At 45.4% G+C, this 23,937-nt stretch overlaps 1 protein-coding gene across 1 annotated transcript in view; it reads left to right on the top strand.

The window, feature by feature from the left end:
* Window positions 1-139: 139 nt before the first annotated feature.
* The window catches only part of ZNF410 (zinc finger protein 410), a gene marked incomplete in the record, with an annotated part of 101,198 nt that continues 77,400 nt past the window's right edge, over window positions 140-23,937 (top strand). Inside the window, 3 exon segments of the mRNA XM_053697057.1 lie at window positions 140-268; window positions 18,061-18,134; window positions 18,209-18,344. Of these exon segments, the coding sequence (XP_053553032.1) occupies window positions 18,102-18,134; window positions 18,209-18,344 (169 nt within the window).

Raw genomic sequence — 23,937 nt, forward strand, 5'->3', positions numbered from 1 at the left:
CTCCTCTCCTGGCTTCCGTAGCCAATCACTAACCTCCTCTCCTGGCTTCCGTAGCCAATCACTGACCTCCCCTCTCGGTTTCCGTAGCCAATCACTGACCTGACCTCCCCTCTCGGTTTCCGTAGCCAATCACTGACTTCCTCTCCCAGCTTCCGTAGCCAATCACTGACCTCCTCTCCTGGCTTCCGTAGCCAATCACTGACCTCCCTTCCAGGCTTCCGTACTGTGGTGTTATCGTTTCTGTACAGACATGTAGCGCGTATAGACCGTGAGTCTGACCCGTGATAGGGGCACGTGACATTGTGTTAGTCTGGGATAGGGACAGGTGACATTGTGTTAGTCTGGGATAGGGGCAGGTGACATTATGTTAGTCTGGGATAGGGGCAGGTGACATTGTGTTAGTCTGGGATAGGGGCAGATGACATTATGTTAGTCTGGGATAGGGGCAGATGACACTATGTTAGTCTGGGATAGGGGCAGGTGACATTATGTTAGTCTGGGATAGGGGCAGGTGACATTATATTACACTGGGATAGGGGCAGATGACACTATGTTAGTCTGGGATAGGGGCAGGTGACATTATGTTAGTCTGGGATAGGGGCAGGTGACATTATGTTAGTCTGGGATAGGGGCAGGTGACATTATATTACACTGGGATAGGGGCAGATGACACTATGTTAGTCTGGGATAGGGGCAGGTGACATTATGTTAGTCTGGGATAGGGGCAGGTGACATTATGTTAGTCTGGGATAGGGACAGGTGACATTGTGTTAGTCTGGGATAGGGGCAGGTGACATTATGTTAGTCTGGGATAGGGGCAGGTGACATTATGTTAGTCTGGGATAGGGGCAGGTGACATTATGTTAGTCTGGGATAGGGGCAGGTGACATTATGTTAGTCTGGGATAGGGGCAGGTGACATTATGTTAGTCTGGGATAGGGGCAGGTGACATTATGTTAGTCTGGGATAGGGGCAGGTGACATTGTGTTAGTCTGGGATAGGGGCACGTGACATTGTGTTAGTCTGGGATAGGGGCACGTGACATTGTGTTAGTCTGGGATAGGGGCACGTGACATTGTGTTAGTCTGGGATAGGGGCAGGTGACATTGTGTTAGTCTGGGATAGGGGCAGGTGACATTGTGTTAGTCTGGGATAGGGGCAGGTGACATTATGTTAGTCTGGGATAGGGGCAGGTGACATTATGTTAGTCTGGGATAGGGGCAGGTGACATTGTGTTAGTCTGGGATAGGGGCAGGTGACATTATGTTAGTCTGGGATAGGGACAGGTGACATTGTGTTAGTCTGGGATAGGGGCAGGTGACATTGTGTTAGTCTGGGATAGGGACAGGTGACATTATGTTAGTCTGGGATAGGGGCAGGTGACATTATGTTAGTCTGGGATAGGGACAGGTGACATTGTGTTAGTCTGGGATAGGGACAGGTGACATTATGTTAGTCTGGGATAGGGGCAGGTGACATTATATTACACTGGGATAGGGGCAGGTGACATTATGTTAGTCTGGGATAGGGGCAGGTGACATTATATTACACTGGGATAGGGGCACGTGACATTGTGTTAATCTGGGATAGGGACAGGTGACATTGTGTTAGTCTGGGATAGGGACAGGTGACATTATGTTAGTCTGGGATAGGGGCAGGTGACATTGTGTTAGTCTGGGATAGGGACAGGTGACATTATGTTAGTCTGGGATAGGGGCAGGTGACATTATGTTAGTCTGGGATAGGGACAGGTGACATTATATTACACTGGGATAGGGGCACGTGACATTGTGTTAATCTGGCATAGGGACAGGTGACATTGTGTTAGTCTGGGATAGGGGCAGGTGACATTATGTTAGTCTGGGATAGGGGCAGGTGACATTATGTTAGTCTGGGATAGGGGCAGGTGACATTGTGTTAGTCTGGGATAGGGACAGGTGACATTATATTACACTGGGATAGGGGCACGTGACATTGTGTTAGTCTGGGATAGGGGCAGGTGACATTGTGTTAGTCTGGGATAGGGGCAGGTGACATTGTGTTAGTCTGGGATAGGGGCAGGTGACATTGTGTTAGTCTGGGATAGGGGCAGGTGACATTATGTTAGTCTGGGATAGGGACAGGTGACATTGTGTTAGTCTGGGATAGGGGCAGGTGACATTGTGTTAGTCTGGGATAGGGACAGGTGACATTATGTTAGTCTGGGATAGGGGCAGGTGACATTATGTTAGTCTGGGATAGGGACAGGTGACATTGTGTTAGTCTGGGATAGGGACAGGTGACATTATGTTAGTCTGGGATAGGGGCAGGTGACATTATATTACACTGGGATAGGGGCAGGTGACATTATGTTAGTCTGGGATAGGGGCAGGTGACATTATATTACACTGGGATAGGGGCACGTGACATTGTGTTAATCTGGGATAGGGACAGGTGACATTGTGTTAGTCTGGGATAGGGACAGGTGACATTATGTTAGTCTGGGATAGGGGCAGGTGACATTGTGTTAGTCTGGGATAGGGACAGGTGACATTATGTTAGTCTGGGATAGGGGCAGGTGACATTATGTTAGTCTGGGATAGGGACAGGTGACATTATATTACACTGGGATAGGGGCACGTGACATTGTGTTAATCTGGCATAGGGACAGGTGACATTATGTTAGTCTGGGATAGGGGCAGGTGACATTATGTTAGTCTGGGATAGGGACAGGTGACATTATGTTAGTCTGGGATAGGGACAGGTGACATTATATTACACTGGGATAGGGGCAGGTGACATTATGTTAGTCTGGGATAGGGGCAGGTGACATTATGTTAGTCTGGGATAGGGGCAGGTGACATTATGTTACACTGGGATAGGGGCAGGTGACATTGTGTTAGTCTGGGATAGGGACAGGTGACATTGTGTTAGTCTGGGATAGGGGCAGGTGACATTGTGTTAGTCTGGGATAGGGACAGGTGACATTGTGTTAGTCTGGGATAGGGGCAGGTGACATTGTGTTAGTCTGGGATAGGGACAGGTGACATTGTGTTAGTCTGGGATAGGGGCAGGTGACATTATGTTAGTCTGGGATAGGGACAGGTGACATTATATTACACTGGGATAGGGGCACGTGACATTATGTTAGTCTGGGATAGGGACAGGTGACATTGTGTTAGTCTGGGATAGGGGCAGGTGACATTATATTACACTGGGATAGGGGCAGGTGACATTGTGTTAGTCTGGGATAGGGGCAGGTGACATTATGTTAGTCTGGGATAGGGACAGGTGACATTGTGTTAGTCTGGGATAGGGGCAGGTGACATTATGTTAGTCTGGGATAGGGACAGGTGACATTATGTTAGTCTGGGATAGGGGCAGGTGACATTATGTTAGTCTGGGATAGGGGCAGGTGACATTATGTTAGTCTGGGATAGGGACAGGTGACATTGTGTTAGTCTGGGATAGGGACAGGTGACATTATATTACACTGGGATAGGGGCAGGTGACATTATGTTAGTCTGGGATAGGGACAGGTGACATATTACAATGGGATAGGGGCAGGTGACATTATGTTAGTCTGGGATAGGGGCAGGTGACATTATGTTAGTCTGGGATAGGGGCAGGTGACATTATGTTAGTCTGGGATAGGGGCAGGTGACATTATGTTAGTCTGGGATAGGGGCAGGTGACATTGTGTTAGTCTGGGATAGGGACAGGTGACATTATATTACACTGGGATAGGGGCACGTGACATTGTGTTAGTCTGGGATAGGGGCAGGTGACATTGTGTTAGTCTGGGATAGGGGCAGGTGACATTGTGTTAGTCTGGGATAGGGGCAGGTGACATTGTGTTAGTCTGGGATAGGGGCAGGTGACATTATGTTAGTCTGGGATAGGGACAGGTGACATTGTGTTAGTCTGGGATAGGGGCAGGTGACATTGTGTTAGTCTGGGATAGGGACAGGTGACATTATGTTAGTCTGGGATAGGGGCAGGTGACATTATGTTAGTCTGGGATAGGGACAGGTGACATTGTGTTAGTCTGGGATAGGGACAGGTGACATTATGTTAGTCTGGGATAGGGGCAGGTGACATTATATTACACTGGGATAGGGGCAGGTGACATTATGTTAGTCTGGGATAGGGGCAGGTGACATTATATTACACTGGGATAGGGGCACGTGACATTGTGTTAATCTGGGATAGGGACAGGTGACATTGTGTTAGTCTGGGATAGGGACAGGTGACATTATGTTAGTCTGGGATAGGGGCAGGTGACATTGTGTTAGTCTGGGATAGGGACAGGTGACATTATGTTAGTCTGGGATAGGGGCAGGTGACATTATGTTAGTCTGGGATAGGGACAGGTGACATTATATTACACTGGGATAGGGGCACGTGACATTGTGTTAATCTGGGATAGGGACAGGTGACATTATGTTAGTCTGGGATAGGGGCAGGTGACATTATGTTAGTCTGGGATAGGGACAGGTGACATTATGTTAGTCTGGGATAGGGACAGGTGACATTATATTACACTGGGATAGGGGCAGGTGACATTATGTTAGTCTGGGATAGGGGCAGGTGACATTATGTTAGTCTGGGATAGGGGCAGGTGACATTATGTTACACTGGGATAGGGGCAGGTGACATTGTGTTAGTCTGGGATAGGGACAGGTGACATTGTGTTAGTCTGGGATAGGGGCAGGTGACATTGTGTTAGTCTGGGATAGGGACAGGTGACATTGTGTTAGTCTGGGATAGGGGCAGGTGACATTGTGTTAGTCTGGGATAGGGACAGGTGACATTGTGTTAGTCTGGGATAGGGGCAGGTGACATTATGTTAGTCTGGGATAGGGACAGGTGACATTATATTACACTGGGATAGGGGCACGTGACATTATGTTAGTCTGGGATAGGGACAGGTGACATTGTGTTAGTCTGGGATAGGGGCAGGTGACATTATATTACACTGGGATAGGGGCAGGTGACATTGTGTTAGTCTGGGATAGGGGCAGGTGACATTATGTTAGTCTGGGATAGGGACAGGTGACATTGTGTTAGTCTGGGATAGGGGCAGGTGACATTATGTTAGTCTGGGATAGGGACAGGTGACATTATGTTAGTCTGGGATAGGGGCAGGTGACATTATGTTAGTCTGGGATAGGGGCAGGTGACATTATGTTAGTCTGGGATAGGGACAGGTGACATTGTGTTAGTCTGGGATAGGGACAGGTGACATTATATTACACTGGGATAGGGGCAGGTGACATTATGTTAGTCTGGGATAGGGACAGGTGACATATTACAATGGGATAGGGGCAGGTGACATTATGTTAGTCTGGGATAGGGACAGGTGACATTATATTACACTGGGATAGGGGCAGGTGACACTATGTTAGTCTGGGATAGGGACAGGTGACATTGTGTTAGTCTGGGATAGGGGCAGGTGACATTATGTTAGTCTGGGATAGGGACAGGTGACATTGTGTTAGTCTGGGATAGGGACAGGTGACATTGTGTTAGTCTGGGATAGGGACAGGTGACATTATGTTAGTCTGGGATAGGGGCAGGTGACATTATGTTAGTCTGGAATGGGGCAGGTGACATTATGTTAGTCTGGGATAGGGGCAGGTGACATTGTGTTAGTCTGGGATAGGGACAGGTGACATTGTGTTAGTCTGGGATAGGGGCAGGTGACATTATGTTAGTCTGGGATAGGGACAGGTGACATTATGTTAGTCTGGGATAGGGGCAGGTGACATTATGTTAGTCTGGGATAGGGGCAGGTGACATTATGTTAGTCTGGGATAGGGACAGGTGACATTGTGTTAGTCTGGGATAGGGACAGGTGACATTATGTTAGTCTGGGATAGGGGCAGGTGACATTATGTTAGTCTGGGATGGGGCAGGTGACATTATGTTAGTCTGGGATAGGGGCAGGTGACATTGTGTTAGTCTGGGATAGGGACAGGTGACATTGTGTTAGTCTGGGATAGGGACAGGTGACATTGTGTTAGTCTGGGATAGGGGCACGTGACATTGTGTTAGTCTGGGATAGGGGCAGGTGACATTGTGTTAGTCTGGGATAGGGGCAGGTGATATTATGTTAGTCTGGGATAGGGGCAGGTGACATTATGTTAGTCTGGGATAGGGGCAGGTGACATTATGTTAGTCTGGGATAGGGGCAGGTGACATTGTGTTAGTCTGGGATAGGGGCAGGTGACATTATATTACACTGGGATAGGGGCAGGTGACATTGTGTTAGTCTGGGATAGGGGCAGGTGACATTATGTTAGTCTGGGATAGGGACAGGTGACATTGTGTTAGTCTGGGATAGGGGCAGGTGACATTATGTTAGTCTGGGATAGGGACAGGTGACATTATGTTAGTCTGGGATAGGGGCAGGTGACATTATGTTAGTCTGGGATAGGGGCAGGTGACATTGTGTTAGTCTGGGATAGGGGCAGGTGACATTATATTACACTGGGATAGGGGCAGGTGACATTGTGTTAGTCTGGGATAGGGGCAGGTGACATTATGTTAGTCTGGGATAGGGACAGGTGACATTGTGTTAGTCTGGGATAGGGGCAGGTGACATTATGTTAGTCTGGGATAGGGACAGGTGACATTATGTTAGTCTGGGATAGGGGCAGGTGACATTATGTTAGTCTGGGATAGGGGCAGGTGACATTATGTTAGTCTGGGATAGGGACAGGTGACATTATGTTAGTCTGGGATAGGGACAGGTGACATTATGTTAGTCTGGGATAGGGGCAGGTGACATTATATTACACTGGGATAGGGGCAGGTGACATTATGTTAGTCTGGGATAGGGACAGGTGACATTATGTTAGTCTGGGATAGGGGCAGGTGACATTATGTTAGTCTGGGATAGGGGCAGGTGACATTATGTTAGTCTGGGATAGGGACAGGTGACATTGTGTTAGTCTGGGATAGGGACAGGTGACATTATATTACACTGGGATAGGGGCAGGTGACATTATGTTAGTCTGGGATAGGGACAGGTGACATATTACACTGGGATAGGGGCAGGTGACATTATGTTAGTCTGGGATAGGGACAGGTGACATTATGTTAGTCTGGGATAGGGACAGGTGACATTATGTTAGTCTGGGATAGGGGCAGGTGACATTATATTACACTGGGATAGGGGCAGGTGACATTATGTTAGTCTGAGATAGGGACAGGTGACATTATGTTAGTCTGGGATAGGGGCAGGTGACATTATGTTAGTCTGGGATAGGGGCAGGTGACATTATGTTAGTCTGGGATAGGGACAGGTGACATTGTGTTAGTCTGGGATAGGGACAGGTGACATTATATTACACTGGGATAGGGGCAGGTGACATTATGTTAGTCTGGGATAGGGACAGGTGACATATTACACTGGGATAGGGGCAGGTGACATTATGTTAGTCTGGGATAGGGACAGGTGACATATTACACTGGGATAGGGGCAGGTGACACTATGTTAGTCTGGGATAGGGACAGGTGACATTGTGTTAGTCTGGGATAGGGGCAGGTGACATTATGTTAGTCTGGGATAGGGACAGGTGACATTGTGTTAGTCTGGGATAGGGGCAGGTGACATTATGTTAGTCTGGGATAGGGACAGGTGACATTATGTTAGTCTGGGATAGGGGCAGGTGACATTATGTTAGTCTGGGATAGGGGCAGGTGACATTATGTTAGTCTGGGATAGGGACAGGTGACATTGTGTTAGTCTGGGATAGGGACAGGTGACATTATGTTAGTCTGGGATAGGGGCAGGTGACATTATGTTAGTCTGGGATGGGGCAGGTGACATTATGTTAGTCTGGGATAGGGGCAGGTGACATTGTGTTAGTCTGGGATAGGGACAGGTGACATTGTGTTAGTCTGGGATAGGGACAGGTGACATTATGTTAGTCTGGGATAGGGACAGGTGACTTTGTGTTAGTCTGGGATAGGGGCATGTGACATTGTGTTAGTCTGGGATAGGGGCAGGTGACATTGTGTTAGTCTGGGATAGGGGCAGGTGATATTATGTTAGTCTGGGATAGGGGCAGGTGACATTATGTTAGTCTGGGATAGGGGCAGGTGACATTATGTTAGTCTGGGATAGGGGCAGGTGACATTATGTTAGTCTGGGATAGGGGCAGGTGACATTATGTTACACTGGGATAGGGGCAGGTGACATTGTGTTAGTCTGGGATAGGGACAGGTGACATTGTGTTAGTCTGGGATAGGGGCAGGTGACATTATGTTAGTCTGGGATAGGGACAGGTGACATTATATTACACTGGGATAGGGGCACGTGACATTATGTTAGTCTGGGATAGGGACAGGTGACATTGTGTTAGTCTGGGATAGGGGCAGGTGACATTATATTACACTGGGATAGGGGCAGGTGACATTGTGTTAGTCTGAGATAGGGGCAGGTGACATTATGTTAGTCTGGGATAGGGACAGGTGACATTGTGTTAGTCTGGGATAGGGGCAGGTGACATTATGTTAGTCTGGGATAGGGACAGGTGACATTATGTTAGTCTGGGCTAGGGGCAGGTGACATTATGTTAGTCTGGGATAGGGGCAGGTGACATTATGTTAGTCTGGGATAGGGACAGGTGACATTGTGTTAGTCTGGGATAGGGGCAGGTGACATTATATTACACTGGGATAGGGGCAGGTGACATTGTGTTAGTCTGGGATAGGGGCAGGTGACATTATGTTAGTCTGGGATAGGGACAGGTGACATTGTGTTAGTCTGGGATAGGGGCAGGTGACATTATGTTAGTCTGGGATAGGGACAGGTGACATTATGTTAGTCTGGGATAGGGGCAGGTGACATTATGTTAGTCTGGGATAGGGGCAGGTGACATTATGTTAGTCTGGGATAGGGACATGTGACATTATGTTAGTCTGGGATAGGGGCAGGTGACATTATATTACACTGGGATAGGGGCAGGTGACATTATGTTAGTCTGGGATAGGGACAGGTGACATTATGTTAGTCTGGGATAGGGACAGGTGACATTATGTTAGTCTGGGATAGGGGCAGGTGACATTATGTTAGTCTGGGATAGGGGCAGGTGACATTATGTTAGTCTGGGATAGGGACAGGTGACATTGTGTTAGTCTGGGATAGGGACAGGTGACATTATGTTAGTCTGGGATAGGGGCAGGTGACATTATGTTAGTCTGGGATAGGGACAGGTGACATTGTGTTAGTCTGGGATAGGGACAGGTGACATTATATTACACTGGGATAGGGGCAGGTGACATTATGTTAGTCTGGGATAGGGACAGGTGACATATTACACTGGGATAGGGGCAGGTGACATTATGTTAGTCTGGGATAGGGACAGGTGACATTATATTACACTGGGATAGGGGCAGGTGACACTATGTTAGTCTGGGATAGGGGCAGGTGACATTGTGTTAGTCTGGGATAGGGGCAGGTGACATTATGTTAGTCTGGGATAGGGACAGGTGACATTGTGTTAGTCTGGGATAGGGGCAGGTGACATTATGTTAGTCTGGGATAGGGACAGGTGACATTATGTTAGTCTGGGATGGGGCAGGTGACATTATGTTAGTCTGGGATAGGGACAGGTGACATTATGTTAGTCTGGGATAGGGACAGGTGACATTGTGTTAGTCTGGGATAGGGACAGGTGACATTATATTACACTGGGATAGGGGCAGGTGACATTGTGTTAGTCTGGGATAGGGACAGGTGACATTATATTACACTGGGATAGGGGCAGGTGACATTATGTTAGTCTGGGATAGGGACAGGTGACATTATGTTAGTCTGGGATAGGGACAGGTGACATTATATTACACTGGGATAGGGGCAGGTGACATTGTGTTAGTCTGGGATAGGGACAGGTGACATTATGTTAGTCTGGGATAGGGACAGGTGACATTATGTTAGTCTGGGATGGGGCAGGTGACATTATGTTAGTCTGGGATAGGGACAGGTGACATTGTGTTAGTCTGGGATAGGGACAGGTGACATTATGTTAGTCTGGGATAGGGGCAGGTGACATTGTGTTAGTCTGGGATAGGGGCACGTGACATTGTGTTAGTCTGGGATAGGGGCACGTGACATTGTGTTAGTCTGGGATAGGGGCACGTGACATTGTGTTAGTCTGGGATAGGGACAGGTGACATTGTGTTAGTCTGGGATAGGGGCAGGTGACATTATGTTAGTCTGGGATAGGGGCAGGTGACATTATGTTAGTCTGGGATAGGGGCAGGTGACATTGTGTTAGTCTGGGATAGGGACAGGTGACATTATGTTAGTCTGGGATAGGGGCAGGTGACATTGTGTTAGTCTGGGATAGGGACAGGTGACATTATGTTAGTCTGGGATAGGGACAGGTGACATTATGTTAGTCTGGGATAGGGACAGGTGACATTATGTTAGTCTGGGATAGGGACAGGTGACATTGTGTTAGTCTGGGATAGGGACAGGTGACATTGTGTTAGTCTGGGATAGGGACAGGTGACATTGTGTTAGTCTGGGATAGGGGCAGGTGACATTGTGTTAGTCTGGGATAGGGACAGGTGACATTGTGTTAGTCTGGGATAGGGGCAGGTGACATTGTGTTAGTCTGGGATAGGGACAGGTGACATTGTGTTAGTCTGGGATAGGGACAGGTGACATTGTGTTAGTCTGGGATAGGGACAGGTGACATTGTGTTAGTCTGGGATAGGGACAGGTGACATTATGTTAGTCTGGGATAGGGACAGGTGACATTATGTTAGTCTGGGATAGGGACAGGTGACATTATGTTAGTCTGGGATAGGGACAGGTGACATGTTAGTCTGGGATAGGGACAGGTGACATTGTGTTAGTCTGGGATAGGGGCAGGTGACATTGTGTTAGTCTGGGATAGGGACAGGTGACATTGTGTTAGTCTGGGATAGGGGCAGGTGACATTGTGTTAGTCTGGGATAGGGACAGGTGACATTATGTTAGTCTGGGATAGGGACAGGTGACATTATGTTAGTCTGGGATAGGGACAGGTGACATTATGTTAGTCTGGGATAGGGACAGGTGACATTATATTACACTGGGATAGGGGCAGGTGACACTATGTTAGTCTGGGATAGGGGCAGGTGACATTATGTTAGTCTGGGATAGGGGCAGGTGACATTATGTTAGTCTGGGATAGGGGCAGGTGACATTATGTTAGTCTGGGATAGGGGCAGGTGACATTGTGTTAGTCTGGGATAGGGACAGGTGACATTGTGTTAGTCTGGGATAGGGACAGGTGACATTATGTTAGTCTGGGATAGGGGCAGGTGACATTATGTTAGTCTGGGATAGGGACAGGTGACATTATGTTAGTCTGGGATAGGTTCAGGTGACATTATGTTAGTCTGGGATAGGGACAGGTGACATTGTGTTAGTCTGGGATAGGGACAGGTGACATTGTGTTAGTCTGGGATAGGGGCAGGTGACATTATGTTAGTCTGGGATAGGGGCAGGTGACATTATGTTAGTCTGGGATAGGGGCAGGTGACATTATGTTAGTCTGGGATAGGGGCAGGTGACATTATGTTAGTCTGGGATAGGGACAGGTGACATTATATTACACTGGGATAGGGGAAGGTGACACTATGTTAGTCTGGGATAGGGACAGGTGACATTATATTACACTGGGATAGGGGCAGGTGACATTATGTTAGTCTGGGATAGGGGCAGGTGACATTGTGTTAGTCTGGGATAGGGACAGGTGACATTGTGTTAGTCTGGGATAGGGACAGGTGACATTGTGTTAGTCTGGGATAGGGACAGGTGACATTGTGTTAGTCTGGGATAGGGACAGGTGACATTATGTTAGTCTGGGATAGGGGCAGGTGACATTATGTTAGTCTGGGATAGGGGCAGGTGACATTATGTTAGTCTGGGATAGGGACAGGTGACATTATATTACACTGGGATAGGGGCAGGTGACACTGTGTTAGTCTGGGATAGGGACAGGTGACATTATATTACACTGGGATAGGGGCAGGTGACATTATGTTAGTCTGGGATAGGGACAGGTGACATTGTGTTAGTCTGGGATAGGGGCAGGTGACATTATGTTAGTCTGGGATAGGGGCAGGTGACATTATGTTAGTCTGGGATAGGGACAGGTGACATTATATTACACTGGGATAGGGGCAGGTGACATTATGTTAGTCTGGGATAGGGACAGGTGACATTGTGTTAGTCTGGGATAGGGGCAGGTGACATTGTGTTAGTCTGGGATAGGGACAGGTGACATTGTGTTAGTCTGGGATAGGGGCAGGTGACATTGTGTTAGTCTGGGATAGGGACAGGTGACATTGTGTTAGTCTGGGATAGGGACAGGTGACATTGTGTTAGTCTGGGATAGGGACAGGTGACATTGTGTTAGTCTGGGATAGGGACAGGTGACATTATGTTAGTCTGGGATAGGGGCAGGTGACATTATGTTAGTCTGGGATAGGGGCAGGTGACATTATGTTAGTCTGGGATAGGGACAGGTGACATTGTGTTAGTCTGGGATAGGGACAGGTGACATTGTGTTAGTCTGGGATAGGGACAGGTGACATTATGTTAGTCTGGGATAGGGGCAGGTGACATTATGTTAGTCTTGGATAGGGGCAGGTGACATTATGTTAGTCTGGGATAGGGGCAGGTGACATTATGTTAGTCTGGGATAGGGACAGGTGACATTATATTACACTGGGATAGGGGAAGGTGACACTATGTTAGTCTGGGATAGGGACAGGTGACATTATATTACACTGGGATAGGGGCAGGTGACATTATGTTAGTCTGGGATAGGGGCAGGTGACATTGTGTTAGTCTGGGATAGGGACAGGTGACATTGTGTTAGTCTGGGATAGGGACAGGTGACATTGTGTTAGTCTGGGATAGGGACAGGTGACATTGTGTTAGTCTGGGATAGGGACAGGTGACATTATGTTAGTCTGGGATAGGGGCAGGTGACATTGTGTTAGTCTGGGATAGGGGCAGGTGACATTGTGTTAGTCTGGGATAGGGGCAGGTGACATTATGTTAGTCTGGGATAGGGACAGGTGACATTATATTACACTGGGATAGGGGAAGGTGACACTATGTTAGTCTGGGATAGGGGAAGGTGACATTATATTACACTGGGATAGGGGCAGGTGACATTATGTTAGTCTGGGATAGGGGCAGGTGACATTATGTTAGTCTGGGATAGGGGCAGGTGACATTATGTTAGTCTGGGATAGCGACAGGTGACATTATGTTTGTCTGGGATAGGGACAGGTGACATTATGTTAGTCTGGGATAGGGGCAGGTGACATTATGTTAGTCTGGGATAGGGGCAGGTGACATTATGTTAGTCTGGGATAGGGGCAGGTGACATTATGTTAGTCTGGGATAGGGACAGGTGACATTATATTACACTGGGATAGGGACAGGTGACATTATATTACACTGGGATAGGGGCAGGTGACATTATGTTAGTCTGGGATAGGGACAGGTGACATTATATTACACTGGGATAGGGGCAGGTGACATTATGATAGTCTGGGATAGGGGCAGGTGACATTATGTTAGTCTGGGATAGGGGCAGGTGACATTATGTTAGTCTGGGATAGGGGCAGGTGACATTATGTTAGTCTGGGATAGGGGCAGGTGACATTATGTTAGTCTGGGATAGGGGCAGGTGACATTATGTTAGTCTGGGATAGGGACAGGTGACATTATATTACACTGGGATAGGGGAAGGTGACACTATGTTAGTCTGGGATAGGGACAGGTGACATTATGTTATTCTGGGATAGGGACAGGTGACATTATGTTAGTCTGGGATAGGGACAGGTGACATTGTTAGTCTGGGATAGGGGCAGGTGACATTATATTACACTGGGATAGGGACAGGGGACATTATATTACACTGGGATAGGGACAGGTGACATTATATTACACTGGGATAGGGGCAGGTGACACTATGTTAGTCTGGGATAGGGACAGGTGACATTATATTACACTGGGATAGGGGCACGTGACATTGTGTTAATCTGGGATAGGGACAGGTGACATTATGTTAGTCTGGGATAGGGACAGGTGACATTATGTTAGTCTGGGATAGGGACAGGTGACATTATGTTAGTCTGGGATAGGGACAGGTGACATTATGTTAGTCTGGGATAGGGACAGGTGACATTATATTACACTGGGGTAGGGGCAGGTGACATTATGTTAGTCTGGGATAGGGGCAGGTGACACTATGTTAGTCTGGGATAGGGGCAGGTGACATTGTGTTAGTCTGGGATAGGGGCAGGTGACATTATATTACACTGGGATAGGGGCAGGTGACATTATGTTAGTCTGGGATAGGGACAGGTGACATTATGTTAGTCTGGGATAGGGGCAGGTGACATTATATTACACTGGGGTTGGGGCAGGTGACACTATGTTAGTCTGGGATAGGGACAGGTGACATTATATTACACTGGGATAGGGGCAGGTGACATTATGTTAGTCTGGGATAGGGGCAGGTGACATTATATTACACTGGGATAGGGGCAGGTGACACTATGTTAGTGTGGGATAGGGACAGGTGACATTATATTACACTGGGATAGGGGCACGTGACATTGTGTTAATCTGGGATAGGGACAGGTGACATTATGTTAGTCTGGGATAGGGACAGGTGACATTATATTACACTGGGATAGGGGCAGGTGACACTATGTTAGTCTGGGATAGGGACAGGTGACATTATGTTAGTCTGGGATAGGGACAGGTGACATTATGTTAGTCTGGGATAGGGGCAGGTGACATTATGTTAGTCTGGGATAGGGACAGGTGACATTATATTACACTGGGATAGGGACAGGTGACATTATATTACACTGGGATAGGGACAGGTGACATTATATTACACTGGGATAGGGGCAGGTGACACTATGTTAGTCTGGGATAGGGACAGGTGACATTATATTACACTGGGATAGGGGCACGTGACATTGTGTTAATCTGGGATAGGGACAGGTGACATTATGTTAGTCTGGGATAGGGGCAGGTGACATTATGTTAGTCTGGGATAGGGACAGGTGACATTATGTTAGTCTGGGATAGGGACAGGTGACATTATTTTACACTGGGATAGGGGCAGGTGACATTATGTTAGTCTGGGATAGGGGCAGGTGACACTATGTTAGTCTGGGATAGGGGCAGGTAACATTGTGTTAGTCTGGGATAGGGGCAGGTGACATTATATTACACTGGGATAGGGGCAGGTGACATTATGTTAGTCTGGGATAGGGACAGGTGACATTATGTTAGTCTGGGATAGGGACAGGTGACATTATGTTAGTCTGGGATAGGGACAGGTGACATTATGTTAGTCTGGGATAGGGGCAGGTGACATTATATTACACTGGGATAGGGGCAGGTGACACTATGTTAGTCTGGGATAGGGACAGGTGACATTATATTACCCTGGGATAGGGGCACGTGACATTGTGTTAATCTGGGATAGGGACAGGTGACATTATGTTAGTCTGGGATAGGAACAGGTGAAATTGTGTTAGTCTGGGATAGGGGCAGGTGACATTATATTACACTGGGATAGGGGCAGGTGACACTATGTTAGTCTGGGATAGGGACAGGTGACATTATATTACACTGGGATAGGGGCAGGTGACATTATGTTAGTCTGGGATTGGGGCAGGTGACATTATATTACACTGGGATAGGGGCAGGTGACACTATGTTAGTCTGGGATAGGGACAGGTGACATTATATTACACTGGGATAGGGGCACGTGACATTATGTTAGTCTGGGATAGGGGCAGGTGACATTATGTTAGTCTGGGATAGGGACAGGTGACATTATGTTAGTCTGGGATAGGGACAGGTGACATTATGTTAGTCTGGGATAGGGACAGGTGACATTATGTTACACTGGGATAGGGGCAGGTGACATTGTTAGTCTGGGATAGGGGCAGGTGACACTATGTTAGTCTGGGATAGGGGCAGGTGACATTGTGTTAGTCTGGGATAGGGGCAGGTAACATTATATTACACTGGGGTAGGGGCAGGTGACATTATGTTAGTCTGGGATAGGGACAGGTGACATTATATTACACTGGGATAGGGGCACGTGACATTATGTTAGTCTGGGATAGGGACAGGTGACATTATGTTAGTCTGGGATAGGGACAGGTGACGTTATGTTAGTCTGGGATAGGGACAGGTGACATTATGTTAGTCTGGGATAGGGACAGGTGACATTGTGTTAGTCTGGGATAGGGACAGGTGACATTATATTACACTGGGATAGGGGCAGGTGACATTGTGTTAGTCTGGGATAGGGGCAGGTGACATTATGTTAGTCTGGGATAGGGACAGGTGACATTGTGTTAGTCTGGGATAGGGACAGGTGACATTGTGTTAGTCTGGGATAGGGACAGGTGACATTGTGTTAGTCTGGGATAGGGACAGGTGACATTATGTTAGTCTGGGATAGGGGCAGGTGACATTATGTTAGTCTGGGATAGGGGCAGGTGACATTGTGTTAGTCTGGGATAGGGACAGGTGACATTATATTACACTGGGATAGGGGCAGGTGACATTATGTTAGTCTGGGATAGGGGCAGGTGACATTATGTTAGTCTGGGATAGGGACAGGTGACATTATGTTAGTCTGGGATAGGGGCAGGTGACATTATGTTAGTCTGGGATAGGGGCAGGTGACATTATGTTAGTCTGGGATAGGGGCAGGTGACATTATATTACACTGGGATAGGGGCAGGTGACATTATGTTAGTCTGGGATAGGGGCAGGTGACATTATGTTAGTCTGGGATAGGGGCAGGTGACATTGTGTTAGTCTGGGATAGGGGCAGGTGACATTATATTACACTAGGATAGGGGCAGGTGACACTATGTTAGTCTGGGATAGGGGCAGGTGACACTATGTTAGTCTGGGATAGGGGCAGGTGACATTATATTACACTGGGATAGGGGCAGATGACACTATGTTAGTCTGGGATAGGGGCAGGTGACATTGTGTTAGTCTGGGATAGGGGCAGGTGACATTGTGTTAGTCTGGGATAGGGGCAGGTGACATTATATTACACTAGGATAGGGGCAGGTGACACTATGTTAGTCTGGGATAGGGGCAGGTGACATTATATTACACTGGGATAGGGGCAGATGACACTATGTTAGTCTGGGATAGGGGCAGGTGACATTGTGTTAGTCTGGGATAGGGACAGGTGACATTATATTACACTGGGATAGGGGCAGGTGACATTATGTTAGTCTGGGATAGGGACAGGTGACATTATATTACATTGGGATAGGGACAGGTGACATTATATTACACTGGGATAGGGGCAGGTGACATTATGTTAGTCTGGGATAGGGACAGGTGACATTATGTTAGTCTGGGATAGGGACAGGTGACATTATGTTAGTCTTGGATAGGTGCAGGTGACATTATGGGACCCTGGGGCAGGAGACATAATTGGATCCAGGGGTAGGGGCAGGTGACATTATAGTACTCTGGGGTTGGGGCAGGGGACATTATGAAACTCTGGGGTAGGGGCAGGGGACATTATGAAACTCTGGGATAGGGACAGGTGACATTATGGGACCCTGGGGTAGGTGGTTGTGACATTATGGGACCCTGAGGTAGTGGCAGGTGACATTATGGACTCTGGGGTAGGGACAGGTGACATTATGGGACCCTGGGGTAGGTGGTGGTGACATTATGGGACCCTGAGATAGGGGCAAGTGACATTATGGGACCCTGAGGTAGTGGCAGGTGACATTATGGACTCTGGGGTAGGGACAGGTGACATTATGGGACCCTGGGGTAGGTGGTGGTGACATTATGGGACCCTGAGGTAGGGGCAAGTGACATTATGGACTCTTGGGTAGGGGCAGGTGACATTATGGGATCTGTGGAGTTACAGGCATTAGGTAGGGTGCATGGTGCAACTAATGAAGCTTTAGCTGTTAGTCTAGCAAATCAGGTTGCAGTTGCAATAATGTGATTCACAGATTTGTGTCCAATTTCAGGAGTTTCCTCTCTGGGCCTATAGGATACCGATGCTGCCCCAATGTTATCCGATGAGCTTGAGTCTAAACCAGAGGTAAGATAATTACTTTGCTCCCAGCACTTTATTGTCTTCCTGTTACTTATACAGAACATTTTCATTTGTTGCAGCTGTTGGTTGAATTTGTGCAAAACACATCCATTCCTCTGGGAGCAGAGCTTGTTAGTAACGAGACAAAGGACCTGCCGTGCTTGCCTCTCCTACCGCTGTCTGAGGCCTCAGAATGTGACTCCCTCCTTCTACCCGGTACATTTGTGGCGCAACCTAAAGGAAGTGCTAAAGTGACAGTCACTGTGTCACTGCCTTTTGTCTCTGTGCTTGTGTGTGTCACTGCCTTTTGTCTCTGTGCTTGTGTGTGTCACTGCCTTTTGTCTCTGTGCTTGTGTGTGTCACTGCCTTTTGTCTCTGTGCTTGTGTGTGTCACTGCCTTTTGTCTCTGTGCTAGTGTGTCGCTGCCTTTTGTCTCTGTGCTAGTGTGTCGCTGCCTTTTGTCTCTGTGCTTGTGTGTCGCTGCCTTTTGTCTCTGTGCTAGTGTGTCGCTGCCTTTTGTCTCTGTGCTAGTGTGTCGCTGCCTTTTGTCTCTGTGCTAGTGTGTCGCTGCCTTTTGTCTCTGTGCTAGTGTGTGTCACTGCCTTTTGTCTCTGTGCTAGTGTGTGTCACTGCCTTTTGTCTCTGTGCTAGTGTGTGTCACTGCCTTTTGTCTCTGTGCTAGTGTGTCGCTGCCTTTTGTCTCTGTGCTTGTGTGTGTCACTGCCTTTTGTCTCTGTGCTTGTGTGTGTCACTGCCTTTTGTCTCTGTGCTAGTGTGTCGCTGCCTTTTGTCTCTGTGCTAGTGTGTCGCTGCCTTTTGTCTCTGTGCTAGTGTGTCGCTGCCTTTTGTCTCTGTGCTAGTGTGTCGCTGCCTTTTGTCTCTGTGCTAGTGTGTCGCTGCCTTTTGTCTCTGTGCTAGTGTGTCGCTGCCTTTTGTCTCTGTGCTAGTGTGTCGCTGCCTTTTGTCTCTGTGCTAGTGTGTCGCTGCCTTTTGTCTCTGTGCTACTGTGTCGCTGCCTTTTGTCTCTGTGCTAGTGTGTCGCTGCCTTTTGTCTCTGTGCTAGTGTGTCGCTGCCTTTTGTCTCTGTGCTAGTGTGTCGCTGCCTTTTGTCTCTGTGCTAGTGTGTCGCTGCCTTTTGTCTCTGTGCTTGTGTGTGTCACTGCCTTTTGTCTCTGTGCTTGTGTGTGTCACTGCCTTTTGTCTCTGTGCTAGTGTGTCGCTGCCTTTTGTCTCTGTGCTAGTGTGTCGCTGCCTTTTGTCTCTGTGCTAGTGTGTCGCTGCCTTTTGTCTCTGTGCTAGTGTGTCGCTGCCTTTTGTCTCTGTGCTAGTGTGTCGCTGCCTTTTGTCTCTGTGCTAGTGTGTCGCTGCCTTTTGTCTCTGTGCTAGTGTGTCGCTGCCTTTTGTCTCTGTGCTAGTGTGTCGCTGCCTTTTGTCTCTGTGCTACTGTGTCGCTGCCTTTTGTCTCTGTGCTAGTGTGTCGCTGCCTTTTGTCTCTGTGCTAGTGTGTCGCTGCCTTTTGTCTCTGTGCTAGTGTGTCGCTGCCTTTTGTCTCTGTGCTAGTGTGTCGCTGCCTTTTGTCTCTGTGCTAGTGTGTCGCTGCCTTTTGTCTCTGTGCTAGTGTGTCGCTGCCTTTTGTCTCTGTGCTAGTGTGTCGCTGCCTTTTGTCTCTGTGCTAGTGTGTCGCTGCCTTTTGTCTCTGTGCTAGTGTGTCGCTGCCTTTTGTCTCTGTGCTAGTGTGTCGCTGCCTTTTGTCTCTGTGCTACTGTGTCGCTGCCTTTTGTCTCTGTGCTAGTGTGTCGCTGCCTTTTGTCTCTGTGCTAGTGTGTCGCTGCCTTTTGTCTCTGTGCTAGTGTGTCGCTGCACAATAGTAAGAAGTGAATACAGCGCCAACAAGAGGCCAAGGGATAAATATACTCACAGAGAGATAAAAGAAGATTATTTAATGAACCATGTTAAAAAGCATCAGTAATAAAAGACTATATATAAAAAATGTAAAAAGCACATATAAATAAAATTACAAATACAGGAATATCTTACAGAAGCGGCTCAAAGGGCCAAAGCTGATAATTACAATAAAAACAGAGGTAATAACAGGTGATCAGTGTGAGTGGTACACCAGAATAAGAGTGTATACTAATAAAACAGAATTAGCCTAAGTACAACTGTAGCAAGTGCATCAAGCAAAAAACTAATAAACAATAGTACAAACAATAGTGTTCAAAATTAGTGTTACAAAAATAGTGTTCCAAAAAATAGAAAAATGCACTGCAGTGCAAAAAAAGGGGGGTAGCAAAATAATTGTATAGATACAATCAAATAGTGAGTGAGTGCAAATGGATATAAAAATGCTAGCTACTTAATCCAGTGAGGTTAAGATATAATTAAAGGATTCCAAAACTTTCCGTTTTTGGCCACAACCTGAAAATCAATTTCCAATCAATAAGGTGTACATTTATTCAACAACTTAATTTTACAGTCCAATGAACTTTAGAAACGCTATAAAATTAAATAAATTTTTTTGCAGATGACGTCATTATATCCAACCCTCTAATATGGGCCGTGCACGACCAAACCCAATTTCCTATTTCGTGCATATCATTATGTGACAATGTAGTCACCATGCGCATGCGAGTTGCGATCCGTTGTGGCAAGCATATTTGCACATAAAGTGTCCATAACAATAGTATTTGGTTCCATCAGAGTAATCGTCATAATATCCACAAAGTGTCTATTCTAATGAAATTAATATGTGTTTAATTGATCATTTTTCATATTGTGCTATAAAGATTTAATGTTCGTTATTGTTAGGGTTGATTCTCGCATCGCAGCGCAGCACTCAGCTCTTACCTGCTATGTGTAGCGTATTCATCAGCTATGTCTGATTTAGATACAGGGTCTTCCTGTCTGCTGTGAGTGATGTGCCGGGATATTGCGCATGCGCATAGCGTCCAAAAAGCGCCATTTTGATAACCTGGGTTATCGTTCAGGATTAGAGTTTAGAAAACAATAGCCAGCAGTGGGTTTGGAAATAAATTGATTTTCTATATCTGATTGCTAATAAACGGTAATAATTTGACAAACAATGCTAATTACATAACTATTCAAAATATATCGATATTTTGATTGAAGATAAGTTTTTTTCTGGGTTTAGTGTCCCTTTAAATAAAATACACAATATGCAATAACATAAAAAATAAAATACACAATATGCAATAACATAAAAAATAAAATACACAATATGCAATAACATAAAAAATAAAATACACAATATGCAATAACATAAAAAATAAAATACACAATATGCAATAACATAAAAAATAAAATACACAATATGCAATAACATAAAAAATAAAATACACAATATGCAATAACATAAAAAATAAAATGCACAATATGCAATAACATAAAAAATAAAAAATAATCCAAAAAAGTGTTCAAAAAGTTGATCAACAAATGTTAGTGAAGAACAAAAATAAGTCAATCAAAACTAAAAAATGGAAAAAATGGGTGATGAAAAGCAAGGTGAAAGTGAGGAAATTGATTCCTTCCAATGTTAGTTACTTTAATAGATCCAAATTCCTGAGTGTGGTAGCTGAAGTAGCTGATTGGATCCTAGCACCTGTCAGCTGCTCCTATGGTATCCTAAAAAGTGTCCCTGTAAAAAAAGAAATTCACAACATAGTGTATCCAATATGAGAATGAAGTAAAGATTAAAGTAATGCTTACCAATATGTCAACGCGTTTCTGCCCTCAAAAAAGGGCCTTTCTCAAGACTCTTGGTAAGCATTACTTTAATCTTTACTTCATTCTCATATTGGATACACTATGTTGTGAATTTCCTTTTTTTACAGGGACACTTTTTAGGATACCATAGGAGCAGCTGACAGGTGCTAGGATCCAATCAGCTACTTCAGCTACCACACTCAGGAATTTGGATCTGTTAAAGTAACTAACATTGGAAGGAATCAATTTCCTCACTTTCACCTTGCTTTTCATCACCCATTTTTTCCATTTTTTAGTTTTGATTGACTTATTTTTGTTCTTCACTAACATTTGTTGATCAAGTTTTTGAACACATTTTTTTGGATTATATTTTATTATTTTTTCTGTTATTGCATATTGTGTATTTTATTTTTTATGTTATTGCATATTGTGTATTTTATTTTTTCTGTTATTGCATATTGTGTATTTTATTTTTTATGTTATTGCATATTGTGTATTTTATTTTTTATGTTATTGCATATTGTGTATTTTATTTTTTATGTTATTGCATACTGTGTATTTTATTTAATTATATCTTAACCTCACTGGATTAAGTAGCTAGCATTTTTATATCCATTTGCACTCACTCACTACTTGATTGTATCTATACAATTATTTTGCTACCCCCCTTTTTTTGCACTGCAGTGCATTTTTCTATTTTTTGGAACACTATTTTTGAAACACTATTTTTGAACACTATTGTTTGTATTATTGTTTATTAGTTTTTTGCTTGATGCACTTGTTATAGTTGTACTTAGGCTAATTCTGTTTTATTAGTATACACTCTTATTCTGGTGTACCACTCACACTGATCACCTGTTATTACCTCTGTTTTTATTGTAATTATCAGCTTTGGCCCTTTGAGCCGCTTCTGTAAGATATTCCTGTATTTGTAATTTTATTTATACATGCTTTTTACATTTTTTATATACTGTATAGTCTTTTATTACTGGTGCTTTTTAACATGGTTAAAACCATTAAATAATCTTCTTTTTTAACATTAAATAATCTTCTTTTATCTCTCTGTGAGTATATTTATCCCTTGGCCTCTTGTTGGCGCTGTATTCACTTCTTACTACTTGTGCATATTTTTTAGAGGTTGGTTAGGATCTCTGTTTGGATACAGCTTGGGGATTACCTTAGCGCTTGTACACACACCCTTTTTCACTAGTGTGTCGCTGCCTTTTGTCTCTGTGCTCTTCAGCGTCTATTTGCTCCTCTGTCTCGCTGATACTTGGGTGCTACTCCTGTATCTCACTATTAATAATAAGTGTGCGCTAGACACTGTAATATCACACCTACACTGTCACTATTAATAATAAGTGTGCACTAGACACTGTAATATCACACCTACACTGTCACTATTAATAATAACTGTGTGCTAGACACTGTAATATCACACCTACACTGTCACTATTAATAATAAGTGTGCGCTAGACACTGTAATATCACACCTACACTGTCACTATTAATAATAAGTGTGCGCTAGACACTGTAATATCACACCTACACTGTCACTATTAATAATAAGTGTGCGCTAGACACTGTAATATCACACCTACACTGTCACTATTAATAATAAGTGTGCGCTAGACACTGTAATATCACACCTACACTGTCACTATTAATAATAAGTGTGCGCTAGACACTGTAATATCACACCTACACTGTCACTATTAATAATAAGTGTGCGCTAGACACTGTAATATCACACCTACACTGTCACTATTAATAATAAGTGTGCGCTAGACACTGTAATATCACACCTACACTGTCACTATTAATAATAAGTGTGTGCTAGACACTGTAATATCACACCTACACTGTCACTATTAATAATAAGTGTGCGCTAGACACTGTAATATCACACCTACACTGTCACTATTAATAATAAGTGTGCGCTAGACACTGTAATATCACACCTACACTGTCACTATTAATAATAAGTGTGTGCTAGACACTGTAATATCACACCTACACTGTCACTATAATAATAAGTGTGCGCTAGACACTGTAATATCACACCTACACTGTCACTATTAATAAG

The sequence above is a fragment of the Bombina bombina genome, chromosome 1, assembly GCF_027579735.1.
Source record: "Bombina bombina isolate aBomBom1 chromosome 1, aBomBom1.pri, whole genome shotgun sequence".
NCBI lineage: Eukaryota > Metazoa > Chordata > Amphibia > Anura > Bombinatoridae > Bombina > Bombina bombina.